The sequence below is a fragment of the Physeter macrocephalus genome, chromosome 19, assembly GCF_002837175.3.
Source record: "Physeter macrocephalus isolate SW-GA chromosome 19, ASM283717v5, whole genome shotgun sequence".
Classification (NCBI taxonomy): Eukaryota; Metazoa; Chordata; class Mammalia; order Artiodactyla; family Physeteridae; genus Physeter; species Physeter macrocephalus.
This window is the reverse complement of record NC_041232.1, coordinates 4,280,582-4,299,016: the sequence shown is the minus strand read 5'-3', so window position 1 is coordinate 4,299,016 and position 18,435 is coordinate 4,280,582. Positions and strand designations below refer to the sequence as shown.

The 18,435-nt window shown below is 52.6% G+C and overlaps 1 protein-coding gene across 1 annotated transcript; it reads right to left on the bottom strand.

The window, feature by feature from the left end:
* Window positions 1-311: 311 nt before the first annotated feature.
* On the bottom strand, window positions 312-16,591 carry PES1 (pescadillo ribosomal biogenesis factor 1). Its single transcript, XM_007128662.4, has 15 exons — window positions 16,489-16,591; window positions 13,817-13,896; window positions 10,218-10,371; window positions 8,967-9,076; window positions 7,391-7,562; window positions 7,219-7,308; window positions 4,927-5,043; window positions 4,733-4,807; window positions 4,443-4,532; window positions 4,164-4,291; window positions 3,646-3,771; window positions 3,330-3,514; window positions 2,704-2,870; window positions 2,402-2,563; window positions 312-817 (listed from the first exon to the last, which is right to left on the bottom strand). Exons 1-15 carry the CDS (start codon window positions 16,510-16,512, stop codon window positions 734-736), a joined length of 1,764 nt encoding a protein of 587 aa, XP_007128724.1. The 5' UTR covers window positions 16,513-16,591; the 3' UTR covers window positions 312-733.
* Between the last annotated feature and the right edge of the window lie 1,844 nt (window positions 16,592-18,435).

Sequence of the window (18,435 nt, the reverse complement as noted above, 5' to 3'; positions counted from 1 at the left end):
ACACCTGACACTAGTGACTCTCTGAAACATTATCACTGAACCCTTCACACATGCCTGGGAGGAAGGCTCCAGAATTTCTACGCTTAGCTTACACGTGAGGAAGCAGGTTCACAGAGGAAAAGTCTCTGGGCTGGAATGCGCGCCTACCTTCTGGCACCCCTGGACCCCAAGGGATCCACGGGCAGCCAGAAAGCTCCGGGCAGTGACCGGCTCCTCTCAGTGAATACTGAGGGCTGGCCAACCTGGAGCACTACTAGGTGGCCCTTCTCCAACCCCAGGAAGGCTCATGAACACAGAATTCAACTGGCTGCAGAACTCCAGCCATTTAATAACAAATGCTTCCCCACCCTACCCCCCATCAGAGCACTGGGAAAATCGTGGGTCCAACCGTACGTGTGGGGGAGGGGATGCAGAAAGCCAGGGTGAATGGGAACAGTCAGTGAGGGGCTGGTCGGGTCCTGCCCCGTGTCGCTTGACCCGTGGGAGCATCGCGTCGGGCCAGGCACAGAGGCCTCTCCTCTGCCCAGCCACCAGCAGGGAGCTCCATCCGAGCGAGGCTGGGGCTGTCCATGGGCCCAGCCAGAGATTGTGAGAGGAGGCCAGGGCCGGCAGAGGGCGGAGAAGGATGAAAACAGAAAAGACCCTGGTCTGTCACCAAGCCCAGGCGCTCTGGGTCCCTGTGCCAAGTCCAGCCTCCGGGAGCTGGCCCCACCCATGGTGAGGCTGCCACCACTCACTCCGGCCTTGCCTTCTTGGCCTTCTTCTCAGACCTTACAGCCTCATCGTGGGCTTTCCGCTTCTCCACCAGTTTGTTGGCCTGTGAGGAGGAATGGGAGGATTAAGCTGTGATGGGGGGAGGAGGACGGGGAAGGGGACTCCCCCTTCCGCCACTCAAGGCCACCCCTTAAAAGCAGAGCTTCCAGGAAAGTTAACAGGCAAGTTACCAAGGGGAAAAGGCAAACCTCTCTGAAGAGCCTCAGGTGAGGAACCGTGCCTTCACCCCTGCCTTTATGACTCTGTGAAGTTATGGGCCCACAGCAAGTCAGGAGGATTGCAGGCTCCCAGAGCTGGAGGCAACTGCCCCACTGACCCCCTTCACCTGGGAAAGCTGGGGGCCATTCAAACCTTCAACAGGAGCTGCTAGGGTGGGGTCAACCTGGAACAGTCCTTCCCCGGGGCCATGTGGCACGATCTATTCCAAAACAGGTGGCCTTTCAACCTGGCAATTACACTCCTAAGAATTTACCCTGCAGAGACACTTGGAGGTAGGAAGAGAGGTGCTCAAGACTGTTCTCTGAGAATGACTATAAAAGAGAGACAGCCTAATCCTGTCAGCAGGGAACAGGCCATGCACTGTATGACGCCATGGACAGTTCATGCTATGGTTAAATAACAAACACACAGCAGAACAACCTACAGGCAGATCTCAGAGATATTGTGGGTTGGATTCCACCCACCACCCCAATAAAGCGAATACTGCAATAAAGGGAGTCACATGAATTTTTTGGTTTCCCAGGGCATATAAAAGTTCTGTTTATGCTATGCTGTTGTCTGTTAAGTGGCAATAGCATTATGTCTAAAAACACCGTGCATATACGTTAATAAAAAATACGTTATTCCTAAAAAAAAACCTAACCATCATCTGAGGCTTCAGTGAATTATATAGTCTTTTTGCGACAGTAACGTCAAAGAACATTGATCACAAATCACCATAACAAATATAATAATAATGAAAAAGTCCGAAATATTGTGAAAATTACTGTCACTGGTGACACAGAGACATGAAATGAGCAAATATTGGAAAAATGGTGCTAAACAGACTTGCTCGACATAGAGTCGCCACAAACCTTCCATCTGTAACAAACTTGTTATCTGTAAAGTGCAATAAAGTGAAGTGCCATAACACAAGCTCTGCCTGTATGTGTAGCACAATGCCCCCCGAATAACATCTGTGTTATTACATGCACAAAAGAAACCTGGGGGGCTATTACTACAGATCACCCCAAGGGCAAGACTGTGAGCCACTTTCGTGTCATTATAGAGTTCTGGCATGCACAGAACTCTCTTAAATTTTTTTTTTCTTTTATATTGAGCATATGTGGCTCTGTGAATGAGAGGAAACAAAACAGAAGCTGAACCAAAACCTCCCACAGTCCCTCCAGCTTCACGCACTTCTGTGAAGTGCAGGCCCTGAGTCTGCTGCAGCAGCTCTGGCCCCCGATCCCAGCAGACTCAGAAACTACCGGGTGCAGGAAGGAGACTGACACCAAGATGCCCAGGGCAGGCAGACAACATCAGAAAAATGCTAGAAAAGGGCCCAGAGACTGCCCAGGAGAGCCAGCCGGCCTCAAAGCTCAGCTGTGTGGTCCCACCTGGAGCCTCAGGCAGCGGGGAGACTCACCTCGCGGATTTTGCGCCTCTTGCCAAACATGATCTTGTTGTAAAGGTACTTCTCCCGCTTCTTCATCATCATGATGGCCAGGCGCTTGGCCTCACTCTCCTCCTCCTGGGCCAGCCGCTGCTTATCCTCCAGCTTCACTGTGCCCGCCATCACCCTGGGCTTCTGGGGATACAGGGGGGACACTTGTGGATGCAGGCTGACCCCCACCCTCCACCCCCAGCCCCCTGGCTCCCACCCTTCTGGCACCAAGGTGGCCAGCGGGGATGCTTCCCAGGCCGAGAACCCAATCAACTCCCTGGTACCTTCCCCTCCATCCTCGGCTCCTCCGGGGCCATCAGTCGGGCCTCTTCCTCCCTTTCCGAACCAGCCTCCTTGTCTTCTTCCTCCTCCTCTTCTTTTCCTCCCTCTTCATCACCATCACCTTCATCATCTTCCTCCTCATCCTCCTCTTCAGAGTTATTCAAATTTCCTACAAACAGCCAAGGATTCCGAACACCCGGGAGCCTGCCCTTCCCCTTGCAGCGTGAGAACGGGTGCCAGGCACCACCCTCTTTGGCACAGACGTTCCACAGCAGGGCCATCCTGACCCCAGGCCCTCTGGCACCTTCCCCACAGGCCCCAGCTGCCTTCAGAGCAAACTCCAGGCCCCCAACCCCTCAGCTCTGCTGCCTCCCGTGGAACTTCCAGACCATTCTGCTCAGTCACTCTGGACATCAAGTAACACTGGATTATAAGACACAAACGTTTCCTCCTCCTAAGCCACATTACTCCAATGAGAGTTTAAAGGGCTTCGTACCCCTGCTGCCCTGTTCTCTGGAGCTTGCCACCTTTGTAGCCAAGAAGGGAAACAGCCAGGTGAAGCCCCCGGAGCTGAGGCCAGCCTGGAGGAGCCTGCCCACCCCGCCCTGCCCAGCTTCCTTTCACTCACCTGGGTGCTCCCCCCGCTGCAGGGCCAGCAACTTCAGCTTCTCAGGGGGCATGTAATCGCCTTCCTTCTCTGACACGAAGGGCGAGAGGTGTGGAGGCAGCTGTACCCCGGGGAAGTAGTCTGCCACAGGGAGGAGGAGGCGGGCGTTCACGGAGTCAAACACCCACTGGGGCTGCACGTAGTACCTGCGCAGGGCCAGGGCAGAGAAAGTCGTGGGGCCACCCGAGACCCCACTGCATCTGCAAGGGCCTGGAAACAGACCTCCGCCCCCAGAAACCCGAACAGGCGGAGGAAGACGAGGGCCTTGGGGGCCTACCTGCCGATGACGGGGGTCTGTTGCCCAGGCCGGTCGACAATCTGGTGGGTGATACCAGAGTCTGTGACGTCATACGTGGCCCCAATGCACAGAGATTTGTCCCAGGACACGTTCCCCCCAAAACTCCTACAGGCACAGGGGGAGCCCATGAGGGTACTGAGGCATGAGGTGCCCACCCTGGGACCCGCTGGCCCACAAGCTCACGCTCCTAGGACACACCTGTCCCCTCCCCACCCCAGGAACCGCCCCCTCCAATTGGCTGACGCCTCCAGTGCTGGCCCAGTGGAAACCTTCTGCCCGAAGCTGGTGAGGAAGTGATGCCAGCTGCCCTCTGATGGGTGCTTTCCACGTGCTTGGGGTGTGCTGAGTTTTCCACACCCATTTTGTTGAATCCTCACAACAGCCCTAAGCAGCGGATACTGACGCCAGCCCATTGTTACCGATGGGTGTCCAGGGCTGTGCTGTCCAGGGCAGGACCCAGCCCAGTATGGCAGAGCCAGTGCCGTCAGGCTCCCCACCTGATGACAAAGGCCAGGGCCTCCCGGGGCACCTCACGGTTCAGGAAGAACTTCAGGCCCTCGAAGAGCTTCTTGTGCTTTTCCTGCGCCTCCAGCTCCTTCCTGCAGTCCTCCTGCACCACCATCTCCTGCCGAGAAAAGGGGCTGCTCACACTATCAGGCCTGCCTGCACCCCACTGGAGGCAGAGGCTGGAGACGAGCCCCTCCCCAGCTGCCTTCAAAGCCCTCAGTCCGCCCGCCTCCCCGACCCCCGCTTCCAGAGGGCAGCGCAGTCCTCACCCCGTCAGCAGGAAACTCATCCACCTCGGCTTCCTCCTCCTCCGCAGGCACCACCACACGGGCCAGACTGGCACTGAGAGAGGCCAGTTTCTGTGGGAAAGATGCAGGGTTTCAGGGATGCTGCTTGCGGGTGGGGAGGGGTAGCGCTGGCAGTTCTCGGCCGGGAATCAGTGGGTTTGGGCTCTGAGGGCAAGCCCTGAGACCACCTATCTAGCCATGACCGCCTCCAACCCCGGGCCAGGAACCACACTTCTGGGGGATGCAGGGCCAATGCTGGAAGCCTCTCTCACCTCCATAGAGTTCTCAGAGTCCAAAGCGTAGGTGTCCTCGCTGGCCTTCGCTTCTGCATGGGCCTGACCCTCAAGCTGGGAGGCAAGGGGAAGGTCAGAGGAAGAGGATGCCCCTAGCCCCCACCTCCATGTGGGGAGAGAGGCCGTGGCCTCTGCCCAGGGAGGAGAAGGCACTGGGCTGAGCCGGGGCCTACCTTGGGAGGGTAGTGCAGGTTAAGTGACTGGTAGAGGCGGAAGTTGACGAACCCCAGCAGAGTGGTGTAGAACTCGGTGAAGGTGGCCATGACCCTGTAGTCCACGTCTGTTGGGTGCTGGGGACACAGAGACACATCAGCAGTGTCAGTACAAAGATGGCACTGACAACCCATGTGGGGTGGGGGCTCCGGATGCCCAAGGACCAGGAGCTCCCCCAGGGTGGCCCCGCCTTCAGAGCTCTGCACCAGGAGAAGAGGCCATCCCGTAATTTCCATTTACCGTCTTTTCTGGGGCCAGCCCATGAGCACCTGGGGGCCTGGCTGGGAAAGGTGGCCCTGGATCAGCCCATCTGCCAGGGTGGGGGTAGTGGGCGGGCGGCACTCAGCACCTACGAGCCCTGGCAGGAGGCTTCAGACAGATACTCAGAATTCAGCAACCCTGCCTTGGGCCCGAGCTGGAGACAAAGGCACAACCCGAGGACCCAGGACAGGCTGGGCAGCTGCCTGGCTCAGCCCCAGGGAGCTCCTGAGAAATGCTGCCTGCTTGGGGCAAAAACAGAGCAAGCGGGGGACACGGGAGGGCTCATCTTAAACCTTGAGGAGTTGATAAAACAAAACAGGGCAAGGATCTGAGACCCAAACCAAAGTGCCTCGACCCTTGAGCGGCACTGCCTGGCATACCAGAGAGTCCAGGGCAGCCTGGCCGACTTCTGAGACCTGGACAGGGGGATACGCCAAGCGATGATGAAATCAATAATGATCACAGCATCCCTTCTGTGCCTGTGCGCCTGTGACGCTGAGCTGTTTCTACATTCTGCCAGCAGGCAGTGACTGGGCTGTGGGGGTACAGGGGCCAAGAGGTGCCCCACCTGTCCCCCACTGATACCTCAGAAGGTCCTTCCATGAGCATCCACCAGGGCCTTCGATGGGCCTGGGAGCACGTGAGCAGTGACTGCCCCACAGCACAGCAGCACCCTGGGCCCCGCTACCTGCCTGGGTCCTGCTGCCAGGAGCCCAGCACTGGCTGCACAGGGGCCCCAACTATGACCCAGGGCTGGTCCCCCATCCTCTTGCTGAGAGAAAACAGCGGCAGTGAGCTGGCCAGAGAGGAAGGAGGAAGGGGCGGCCCGTGCCCTCCCCCGTTCCTCCAGGGCCAGCTGTGTGGAAGCCGGCCTCCACAGGGCCCTATTCACCACTGGCAGGACAGACAAAGACCAGCCTGAGCAGTGAGGGGGTGGGACATCAGAGAGAAGGAAGGAGAGGGAGGGGCAGAGAGGAAGGAGGGAAGGCAGGGCAGAGAAGGCAAGAAGGACAAAGGAGAGGCGGGACAGAGAGGGGAAGAAGGAAGAGCACAGACTTGCATACATGCCGGCCCCCAGGGAGCGGGCACAGGGACTGCTGAGGGCCGAGCGCCTCTCACCCACAAAGACCACAGGCTGCCGCCAATTGTCACCGCTGCTCTGCGCTCAGCGGGGGTTCCGGCCTGTGGCCCCCAGCCCAGAGTAATCAGCAGCGGCCCAGGGAACCCAGACCGCCAGCTCACGCTGGAGCACCCGCTGCCCGGCCAGCAAACCTGCCATCCAGCTGGGTCTCCACTGAAGGCACCAGTTCTCACTCAAGGCACAAGCAGGAAGCAAGGCCAAATGCACAGCAGGATAAGTCAGGCGCCAAGCCTGAGACCCTGTGGGAGACTAGAGGCTAACAACCCCCATACGGAGGCCAAACCAAGATTTCTCTTGACGGATCCTGCCAAAAATTCTCAGTCTTAGAAAGATGGTAAGAAATAGTGCCACTAATAAGTAGTGCTCCTCTTGTGCTCATCCTCCCCAATCTCACCCAGTCCCCAGCTCTGGGTGGGGCACAGGAGTGGGGGTGGCAGAGCCGGGTGAGGACCCAGCAGGTTGGAGGGCAAGGCCGTGTATACAGGCAGTGCTCGGCCCCGGTGGCCACTCACTGTTCGTTCTGCAACCCCCGAGGGCCAATCACCAGGCACTTTTAAAGCTTTTTTCCCTCAAATCCTCACGACAAGGCTTAGAAGGTGGAAGCACATTATTAACTGGGCAGAGAGGTAAGGGAACACGTCCAAGGTCAACCAGCTAGCAGGTACTGGAATCAGGCTGGCTCGGGCTCTTGTTACAATTCTGTACCACACACCGCCCCGGCCAGCATTCAGGAACCCAGCTGGTTCTGCAGGACAGGAAGAGCCCCCCTTCACCCACACCATTATCTCTGTCTAGGAAGCAGACAGGGAGCAACGGTCCCTGCACAACCCTTCCCCGTGGGCACACTCACGTTGTGCGAGAAGGTGTAGGGCGTGATCCACACGATGGGCTGGCCCAGCACCTCGGCCTGGTAGTAAATGCCTTTGATGGACAGGAAGACCTGCGGTGGAGGGGGGACAGCGTGGTGAGGACACGGTGGGGTGGGGCGGGGGCTGGGCCCCGCTGGGTGGCCCTGGGCTCACCTTGCGCAGGGCACGGGCGGCGATGACGTAGTGCATGAACTCCACGGCCAGCCGGTGGCACAGCTGGATGGTGTGCACGTGGCACTTGCCGGTCCGTGGGAAGGTGGAGAAGAGGAAGCACATGGACAGGGCGTCGTCCAGGTCCCGCAGGGCATCTATGAACGTGGGGTACCTGCGTGGCCAGGAGGGCAGTGCTCACAGGGTCGCTCAGCCTGGGCTCTGAGGGGCCCCCCATCTTGTTGCCCCACCCCAGGCCCTGCCACCGCCATCTCCTGAACAGGGAGCTGGGCAACGCCCTGGGGCCTGGCAGCTCCAACCTCCCTACAGCCTCAGGAGGAACCACGGAACCAGGATGTGCCCACTTGGCTCTGAGGGTCAGAGAAATCTGAGTCAGGAGGGGCCAGCCAGGTCTTCAGACAGAGCAAAACAGAAGAGAGGTCCACAGGGACCTCTCAGAACAAGAGAGGCACTTGGTTCCCTGGTTCAGAGGCCAGAGCCTCAATCAGTCCCCTCTTGTGCCTCAAAGTTTCCTCGCTCTGCACCTCACAGACAAACCCAACAACCCGGGCCTTTCCTAGAAACAGCACTGGCCATTCTTTCTTAAGCAAGGGCTGAGGAGAAGGGGGTGACACAGAATGGGAACGCCACCATACTGCCATCTAGTGTGCACATGAATCCAGACACCTGCTTTTTTCTTGTGCATTTTTTTTTTTCATTTGTTCCACAGGACAGCTGTGTCACACGCGTCATCTCTCTGTTAGAGGAGGACCTGCTTGGAGCAGGAGCAGTTCGCGGACTGCCCAGCTCGTGGCCACAGGGCTGGGGTGAGAACACCTGCTGTCGAGCTGCCAGGCCAAGGCTGTTGCCCTGCTAGCCCATGGCTGGCCCGACTCAATGAAGCCAAGTCCATCCAGCCTGGAGCTAAGTGTTCCTAGGGCCAACAGCCACCAAGAGAAGGCAGACATTCAGTTAGCCCAGAGTTTCTGCACCTTACCACCACTGACATTGTGGGCCAGGTTGTCCCATGTTGTGGGGGCTGTCCTGTGCACTACAAGGTGTTGAGCAGCATCCCTGGCCTCTACTAATTAAATACTAGTAGACCCCCTGCCATCCAAGTCAGGAGAAGCAGAAGTGTCTCCAGACATTGCCAAGTGTCCCCACTGATTTAGTCAATGAATGACGGGGACTGCTGAGAAGGACCGGCGAGAAACAGTTGAGATCAGAGGTGTCCAGCCACGTCTTCCAGGACTGACCATGCATACCCCCAGGACTCCGGCTCTCTCTTACCACAGGGCTTTTGCACTTGCTGTTTGCTCTGCCTGAACCATGCCTCCCGTGGCTGGCTCAACTGTCTCCCCCCAGAGACTCCTTTGACAAGCCTGTTACTAACGTGTGTCCTCCAGCTCCCTTCCTGGAGAGCATCCCTCGTGGCACTCGTGTGGACTTGCAACCATTAGAACAAATTGCCAGTTTGTTTTCTGGTCTGCCTCCTCCAGCAGGACGCCAGCTCTGCGAGCAGGGTCTCGGCCCCGTTCCCCATGGTACCCCCAGCACCAGGTCAGAGCCCCCGGCTCACCGCTCCTTGACGATGTGGTCAAGCTTGTAGTTGGGCTTGTTGTCCTTCAGCCGCTCCACCGTGTTCCACTCACTCTTCCCATAGGCCTTCCGCAGCTTCCGGACGAACACCTGGGAGGGAGGAGGAGACCGCTGATGTGGGGCCAGCGGCTCCCGGACACCCCTTCCGTGGAGGAGGGATGCTCGGGGCAGGAGGGCTCTCCGACCACAGCTGTCTGCCGGCACGATCTGCCCCTTCAGCCCGGGGTTTGCACAACAGCCACCTGCACGGAGCAGCGACCCTGACCCAGACTGACAACAGAGCCACCCCACTGCATCCCGCTGACAGATGAACAGGGATAAGCATTCAGATGGGCTGACTCCGCATGTTTACGTGAAAGTATAACGTTTTCAGCCCTATTTTCCAACTGAGAAGTGAGACAGGAGGCTGGGCCAGAAACACCAGTCCGCATGTGTGTGAAACAAGCCTCAGGCCCACGTGTGGGGCTGGGCCACACGAGAAAACGCAGTTGAGGCCAATGGTGGCCCCAGAAAGTCCTCTAAACTGACCAACTGCCTCCCCCGAGCACTTCTTCAGAGGCTCAGAGACCACCTGCGCTGAGACTGTAAACAGCAGCTCTGAGACAGCCAGTCCCACAAGGGGCCCAGTTCCAATGCAATGAGCTGAGGTGGCTGGAAAACCCAGCAGAAGGACAGGTCCAGCCACCCACCTTGGCCAGCTCTGGCGAGAGGGCTGCCAGCAGCTGTACCCCACAGCCTGGCCCTGCTGCTCGGCAAAGGCTACAGTAACAGCAGTCTACTTTCAATTATTTGCATTTGGTATAATTAGGTTTCTACTTTCCCTGCGGTATTTAAGCATTTAATCGTTCCTATTTGAGGAATGAAAAGCTTGGTCCCCTGGGAACAATTCCAGAAAGAACCTGAATAGGAGTGGTTTATTTGGGCAGAAAACACACCAGAGAGCCCCTGAAAGACGACAATCTTTGCCTCAGAGGCAATATATTTACTCTTTTCCAAAAGAACCGGGGGGAAAGTATGACAGGTAACGCATTAATCATTGGCCAGGTTCTATGTAAATGATTTCCACACCTAAGATCTCAGTCAATCCCCCCGACACCCTTTTGAGGTAGAATTACCTCACCCTATGTACAGGCTTGCTCAGAGAGATCAAACAATTTGCCCAAGGTCAGTGTTAGTGGGTCTGCATAGAGCTGGGAAGGGCCCCATCCAGACCCTAGAGCCCAGGCCTCACCTTGTACTCCCGGAACTTGTTGACAATGGGTTCATGGAGGAGGAATTTGATGTCTTTGATAAGGTAAAAGGTTCGGGCTGCCGTGGAGCCCTTGTTGACCTTCTTCTTGTGTTTGGGTTCATGGGGATAAATGCCCTTCAGGATGCACAGCCGCCTGGAAGACAAAGGCCACTCCTTCTATCAGCAAACGTGCTGAGCACTGGGCATGCTGGGCCTGGAAAAGTGCAGTGAACAGAGAACACAGGAGCCCTGCCCTTTGGAAAACTCACATCCTAGTGCAGGAGTCCGACACTGACAAGTTCCCGACAAACACAGTGCAGACAGTCCCAAGCACCAGAAAGGAAACAATCAGGATATTGACAGGGGCCAACTGGCAGGTACCTCTTTTAGCAAGGAGAGTCAGGAAAGGCCTTGCTGACAAATCAACATTTCAGCCTCATGGAGGTATACCTCATTTTATTGACTTTCACTTTATTGCACTTTGCAGGTAATTGCATTTTCTTTTTCTTTTTTTAAAAAATAAATTGAAGGTCTGTGCAACCCTGCATTGAGCAAGTCTATCAGCGCCATTTTTCCAACATTTGCTCACCTTCATGTCTCTGTGTCACATTTTTGGAATTCTCACAATATTTCAAACGATTTCATCATTATTATATTTGTTATAGCGATCTGTGATCAGTGATCTTTGATGTTGCTATTGTAATCATTTTGGGGGCATCACGAATAGCACCCATACAAGATGGTGAACTTCATCAATAAATGTGTGTTCTGACTGCTCCACACGACCTGCCATTCCCCAGTCTCTCTCCCTCTCCTCGGGCCTCTCTACTCCCTGGGACACAATATTGATATGAGGTCAACAAATAACCCTACGGTGGCCTCTAAGTGTTCAAGTGAAAGGAAGACTCCCACGTCTCTCACTTTAAATCAAAAGCTAGAAATGATTAAGCTTAGTGAGGAAGGCATGGTGAAAGCCAAGACAGGTCGAAAGCTAGGCTTCTTACACCACAGCCAGCCAAGTTGTGAATGCAAAGGAAAAGCCCTTGAAGGAAATTAAAAGAGCTACTCCCGTGAACACATAAACGATAAGAAAGCAAAACAGCCTTATTGCTGATATAAAGTTTTAGTGGTCTGGACAGAAGATCAAACCAGCCACAACATTCCCTTAAGCCAAAGCCTAATCCAGAGCAAGACTCTAACTCTCTTCAATTCTGTGAAGGCTGACAGAAGTAAGGAAGCTGCAGGATGAAGTCTGAAGCTAGGAGAGGATGGTTCATGAGCTTTAAGGAAAGAAGTTGTCTCCATGACATAAAAGTACAAGGTGAGGCAGCAAGTGCTGATGTAGAAGCTGCAGCAAGTTATCCAGAAGATCTAGCTAAGATAATTAACTAAACAGATTTTCAATGTTGATGAAACAGCCTTATACTGGAAGAAGATGCCTTCTAGGACTTTCATAGCTAGAGAGAAGTCAATGCCTGGCTTCAAAATTTCAAAGGACAGGCTGACTCTCTTGTTATGGGATAACACAGCTGGTGACTTTAAGGTGAAGCCAATGCTCATTCACCATTCTGAAAATCCTGGGGCCCTTAAGAATTATGCTAAAATCTACTCTGCCTGTGCTCTATAAATGGAACAAAGCCTGGATAACAGCACATCTGTTTACAAAAAACAACGTCAGGGGCTTCCCTGGTGGTGCAGTGGTTAAGAATCCACCTGCCAGTGCAGGGGACATGGGTTCGAGCCCTGGTCCAGGAAGATCCCACATGCCGTGGAGCAACTAAGCCCATGTGCCACAACTACTGAGCCTGCTCTAGAGCCCGCAAGCCACAACTACTGAAGCCCGTGCACCTAGAGTCCATGCTCCACAACAAGAGAAGCCACCACAATGAGACGCCCACACACTGCTCTAGAGCCCTGCTCGCCGCAACTAGAGAAAGCATGAGCAGCAACGAAGACCCAAAGCAGCCAAAAATAAATAATAAATTTAAAAAACAAAACAAAACAAAAAACATGGTCAATGACTATTTTAAGCCCACTCTGGAGACCTACTGCTCAGAAAAAAGTTCTTTGTTTTTTCAAAATATTACTGCTCATTGACAATGCACCTGGTCACCCAAGAGCTCTGATGGAGATGTACAATGAGATTAATGTTGTTTTCATGCCTGCTAACAAAACATCCATTATGCAGCCAATGGATCAAGGACTAATTCTGACTTTCAGGTCTTATAAATTAAGAATACATTTCATAAGGCTATAGCCACCCTAGACAGTGATTCTTCTGATGGATCTGGGCAAAGTAAACTGAAAACCTTCTGGAAAGGATTTACCCTTCTAGATGCCGTTAAGAATTTTCGTGATTCAGAAGAGATAAAAATATCAGCACTAACAGGAGTTTGGAAGAAGTTGCTTCCAACCCTCATGGATGACTTTGAGGGGTTCAAGACTTCAGTGGAGGAAGTAACTGCAGATGTGGTGGAAACAGCAAGAGAACCTGAATTAGAAGTGGACCCTGAAGGTGTGACTGGATTGCTGCCATCTCATGATAAAACTTTAACAGGTGAGGAGTGCTTCTTATAAATGAGTGAAGACAGTGGTTTCTTGAGATGGAATCTACTGTGGAAATTGCTGAAATGACAACAAAGGATTTAGACTATTACGTAAATTTAGTTGATAAAACAGCAGCAGAGTCTGACAGGATCGACTCCAATTCTGACAGAAGTTCTACTGTGGGTAAAATGCTGTCAAACAGCACTGTGTGCTACAGAGAAATGGTTCATGAAAGGAAGAGTCAATCGACGTGGCAAACCTCACTGTGGTCTTATTTTAAGAAACTGTCACAGCCAGCCCAGGCTTCAGCAACCATCTCCTTGATCAGTCGGCAGCCATCAACATCGAGGCAAGACCCTCCACCAGCAAAAAGATTACCACTCACTGAATGCTCAGATAATGATTAGCATTTTTTAGCAATAAAGTATTTTAAATTAATGCATGTTCATTTCTTTTAGACATAAAACGACTGCACACTCAATAGACTACAGTATAGTGTAAATGTAACTTTTATATGCACTGGGAAACCACTTCATTGTGATATTCATTTTATTGCAATGGTGTGAAACCGAATCCACAATATCTCCAAGGTCTGCCTATAAAGGGCAGAGGGAAGAGAATCTAAACGACATAAGCTGTAAGAGTGGGAAGTGCTGGGTGCATCTGGAAGATGAAAAGTGAGCCAGGCAGCAGGACACAGGCTGTTGAAGAGTCTGGACTGGACTCTCCAAGGAGCTGAGAACCACAAGCTGCAGGATCAGGGGTCACTACTGCCAGAAGGGAGAGGATGGGTGACAAAGACCCAGATAAGAGAGCAGCAGTGCATTGTACCAGTGGGCCCATTTTGATGACTCAGGGTGGCACGACCCAGTTCTCCAGCTTCCCCATGGACCACACCTGGCAAAGCACAGCTCACTAAAGCAAAGCCAGGCAAGAAAGAGAAGGAATATCAGAATCCCAGACAGAGTTTGCAGCAGTGCCGTTAAGAGAGGGATGTGGCTGAGTTTTCGCTGGCCAGGCACCCGAAGTCCCCCTCTCCTCTCCAACCTCACCTGAAGTCGGCCAGGCTCAGCTGCAGCTTCTTCCGGGCTTTGTTTCGGGTGATGTAGTTGGTAGCAGAGCCTCGTTCATACTTGGGGAGGATAAAATCAATTCTCCATTAGCAATGATTACAATGATGGAGAGCAACCTCTGGACATTGCTCATGCAAGAGGTGACTATTACTCTGGATAAATGGCCAAGAGGCTGTGGGGACGGAGCGCTCCTGCACTGTCCCTGCAGTTGTCAGCACAGAGGAGGACACATACATCTGCACGATGCAGGACCATGAGGTTGCTGTGGATCAGGTGCTATACCAAGCACTTAGCAGTGGCTGTAAGTACTGACCATTATGATTACTGATTTGCACACATTATTCATTTAATCTCCACAACACTGTGAGGTGGGTGCCATTAAAATTCTCATTTCACAAGGGAGGAAAACAGGCTCAGTAAAATTACCTGCCCAGGTCACATAGCTTTTTAAGAGCTGGGGCTGGATTCAGACCTAGGTCCAAGTCCAGAACCTGAATGCCTCATCCACTAAGCCAGTGTTCTCAACTTCTTTTTCATTATAACCACCCCTCCACCACCAGAGGCCTTTTTAGACCTTTTCTCCCCTTTAATCACCCCTCTCTCACAGCCCCATAACATGTTAATACCATAGATACACTGTAGATGTTTCTGTAATGTGGTCCTTCTGAGGGCTACACATCATTGTAATGTCTAAGATGTCCCCCAACCAATTTCTGTTCCCTTCGGGATGATACCATCCAGTTGAAAATGCACACTCTAAGCCACACAGCCTCTCTCCTTCCTCATTCATTCAACAGACAATAACACGACCTCTACTATGTTCCAAGTGTTTAGCTAGATGCTAGGAGGGTGATAAGGACAAAAGGCCTGGTCTCTACCTTCCCCCAAAGAGCATGTTGTGTTGTGCAACCATCTGGACATCTGTGGTGCTAAGACGCTGCCTCACACTCACACCTCTGTATCCCTGAAAGAGCAGCAGTGCACTGTACCAGCTCCCTGCAATGCTAACCAAGCACGTCCTTCCCAAACGAGGTCTTCCTCTGGATTAAGACAGCATAGGCCTCGATGGCCAGGTCCAGATCTGAAGGGACAAACATGTAGCCTCCTGAGGGGTATGTTTATGAATAATCCCACAGTCACGAAACATGCCCTTCATTCATTCTTCCCTTTAGACATTTATTAATTGTCTACTGGGGATCAGGCCCATACCAAGTTCTGGGGATACAAAGATGACTTTCAGACTGTCTTAGGGAAGCTGCTTTCATTAAAATTGTTTTCTATTGCCCTACACTGTCACCATTCTTATTCTTTCAAACATTAAGGGGATAATTAAATTCAACTGGGGTGATTTTACTCCCTGGGTGTATGGGGGTGCATTCAGCATTTTAGGCTGTTAGATGCTACTGGCACCTAGTGGGTAACAGGCCAGGAGTGCTGCTAAACATCCCACAACACACAGGACAACCCTCCCCACAACAGTTATCTGGCTCAAAATGTCAAAACGGTTCTGAAACCCTGCTTTAAAAACTGTCACGATTTGTTGGGACTTCCCTGGTGGTCCAGTGGCTAGGACTCCGAGCTTCCATTGCAGGGGGCCCGGGTTCCATCCCACAAGACGCTGGACGTGGCCAAAACAAAACAAACAACAACAAAAACTGTCATGATTTGTTTACATATCTGCACCTGTGTCTCAAAGTCAGGTTTTCAATGTTATATGTTTGTAGTTCCAATCACTAGCACTTAGCTCAATAGCGTGCTGGATTAAAAACAGATTGGCAGTAGAAAGTTTCCAGCTGACGGAAACAATCGAGGCAACTACATCTTCCTCATCCACATCCCCATCCCCCTCTCTAATCTCTTCATGCCATCAAAGTGATTCTCCATACAGCAACAAGAACAACTCCTTGAAAAACGGATATTACTCCCCCATTAGTTGATTCATACTGCTTTTTGAATAAAATCCAGTCTCCTCACTGTGCCTGACAGGGCTTGCATGACCTGGTCCCTGTCCAACCCCAACTTCACCAGATGCCACTCTCCTATTGGTTTACTATACCCCAGCCAAGCTGATATCCTTTAATTCCTTGCACACAGCAAGCCTTTTCCACCCGAAGGCCTTGGCACTTAGTTTCCGCTGCCAGGCTTGTTTGTGATCGTTTTATTTGGTTATTTACTTTAGTGTCCAACTTCCCCACTAGAAAGTGAGCTCCACGAATGCAGGGACCACAACTAGTTGTTTATGTCTCCATCCCCAATGTCCAGGACAAGGCCTGATTCAGCAGAAAAGGAAGTCACAGTTTTAGAGATGATGAGCTCGAAATAATGGTGAGCTCTACATAATGTTCATCACTTTCAGTAAAGTTATCCTCCGGCTCGGCCTGTTGTGGGATGCAGCAACCTCAAAGCCCTTTCACAGATCTACTCCAGGGTTCTTTCCCCTATTTTACAGAACAAGTACTGCCGTCCTCGCCCATCCTCGAACCCCTTCTGCCTGCTGTCTCCTGTCGCGTTGATCCCAGCCGCTTCTGCACCCACGAGGATCCAAGGCCTGGGAAACGCACAGTCCCCGGGCTCCATCGCTCCCGTCTCCTACCTCCTGAGGCACCCCCGTCCCCCCTGCCCCGGACCGGCCCCGGCCTCTCGCCCATCACCTTCTTCTTCTCCAGGCCTCCCATGGCTCCACGCAGCAGTATCTACAAGCACCGCGCGAACACCCCCCACTTCCTCCCGCACGTGCCCTGCCTAGGGCCCCGAGGCCCCCACGCCGCCGGCCTGCGCGTGCTGTTCAAGGAGGTGCCTGAGCGAGTCTACTGAAAGATGGAATTTTTCTCCTAGAGATTAAAACTAAATCCTCTGAAAAAAAAATCGCTAAGACAGCTCTTTCGGACTCTTTCCCATAGGTGAGCCTGTTACAGACATTTTTAATGTTTAAGCATGGGCGTATATTCAGGCATTTCTATAATCATCCTGATGACGAGCGCTTGACGTTATGAGCCCCGTTGCATGTTGGGATGGAAGGGGGCGGAAGGCTTAGTGGCGGCACAGCGCCTTCTGGGATGCAGAGGGGAGCCGCGCTCAGAGGTGTGGGAGCACGAGTTGCGTTGTCATGGTAACGGTTGCTAGGCGTCGTCGGAACGTGTCTTCGTCGTCTGAGAGGCCGCCTCCGCGGTAAGTGAAGGGCGGATTGCTTCGCCGTTGGCCATTGGCTTTTACTTTTGTCCGTTCGCTGTTACCGGGATAAACCGAGCAAAAGCAGACTTTTTTCTTCACAGAGGTGGAGAGACTCGAGAGGCCACTTATATTTTCTGAGCCTTAGCGGAGGGTTGAAAAATGACGAAAGACCAAGTAGAATTACAGAACTCGTGGTATATTTAAAATGCACATTTAACACGTTTGAGCTTTTAATATGTATACACAAATTTCGTAGTGTGTTCCTCAAAGAATAATTACAAGATTTATACACATATTCACACCAAGTGGTGTGGTCTGGGAAGCAGGTAAAATTTGTAAAATTTCATGTTTTCTTCTTTCAGGCCTCTAAACTCCATTTGGAGATTGCCTCAAATTTTTTTTTTTTTTTTTTTTTTTTTTTTTGTTGCCGTACGCGGGCCTCTCACTATCGCGGCCTCTCCCGTTGCGGAGCACAGGCTCCGGACGCGCAGGCTCAGCGGCCATGGCTCACGAACCCAGCTGCTCCGCGGCATGTGGGATCCTCCCGGGCCGGGGCACGAACCCGCGTCCCCCGCATTGGCAGGCGGACTCTCAACCACTGCGCCACCAGGGAAGCCCTCAAATTTTTATTTATTTATTTATTATTTAATTTATTTTTGATTGCTGCGGCACATGGGATCTTCACTGAGGCATGGGGGATCTTTCGTTGTAGCTCACAGGCTCCCGGTCGTGGTGCGTGGGCTTGTCTCTAGTTCCGGCATGAGGGTTTTTTTCTCTCTAGTTGTGGCGCTCTGGTTCCAGAGCGTGTAGGCTCTGTAGTTTGCGGTACATGGGCTCTAGATGAGGCGTGAGAGCTCCATAGTTGTGGCACACAACTCGATCCCTGACTAGGGATCGAACCTGTGTCCCCTGCATTGTAAGGTGGACTTTTTACCACTGGACCACCAGGGAAGTCCCAAGATTGCCTCAAAATTTTAAATTTGAGGCCCTGTGAATGTGACGTGACCCAAGGTTGTGGTGATAGAACTCACCCTTTAAAGGTAAATACAGACATTAAGCACTGGCTAGTGCTTGTTTTGAACAATGTGCATTTTATTATGTACTTTCAATTAAAGCTAAAATAAAATAAAAACCTGGTGATTCTACAAACAGCGAAAAATGAAATGAAATGAAAACCGGGTAGGGGAAGGTGAGCTGGCAAAACTTTGAACGAACTTGCCAGAGAGGTGTGAGGAAAACCAGGGTCACGTGGTGCTCACAGCAGAAGACCAAGGAGTGTTCCAGAAGGGGGGCAGGAGAGAAGGAAGGATGGCAAAGATTGGTGCCACCATGAAAGTTATAAAAGGTGCAGAGGTGGTGGTCTCTATCACATCTGTGTTTAATTCATCAGTCTGGTGTCTGCAGAAACTGGATTGATTCTGGAGAAT

Excerpts from the sequence above, each read along its gene's own strand:
- PES1 (XM_007128662.4), bottom strand. The coding sequence starts at position 16,512 with ATGGGAGGCCTGGAGAAGAAGAAG. Across the intron at positions 4,292-4,442 it reads ATGAGTTTCCTGCTGACGGG|GAGATGGTGGTGCAGGAGGA; the intron begins GTGAGGACTGCG and ends TTTTCTCGGCAG. Across the intron at positions 2,564-2,703 it reads AGCCGAGGATGGAGGGGAAG|AAGCCCAGGGTGATGGCGGG; the intron begins GTACCAGGGAGT and ends CTGTATCCCCAG.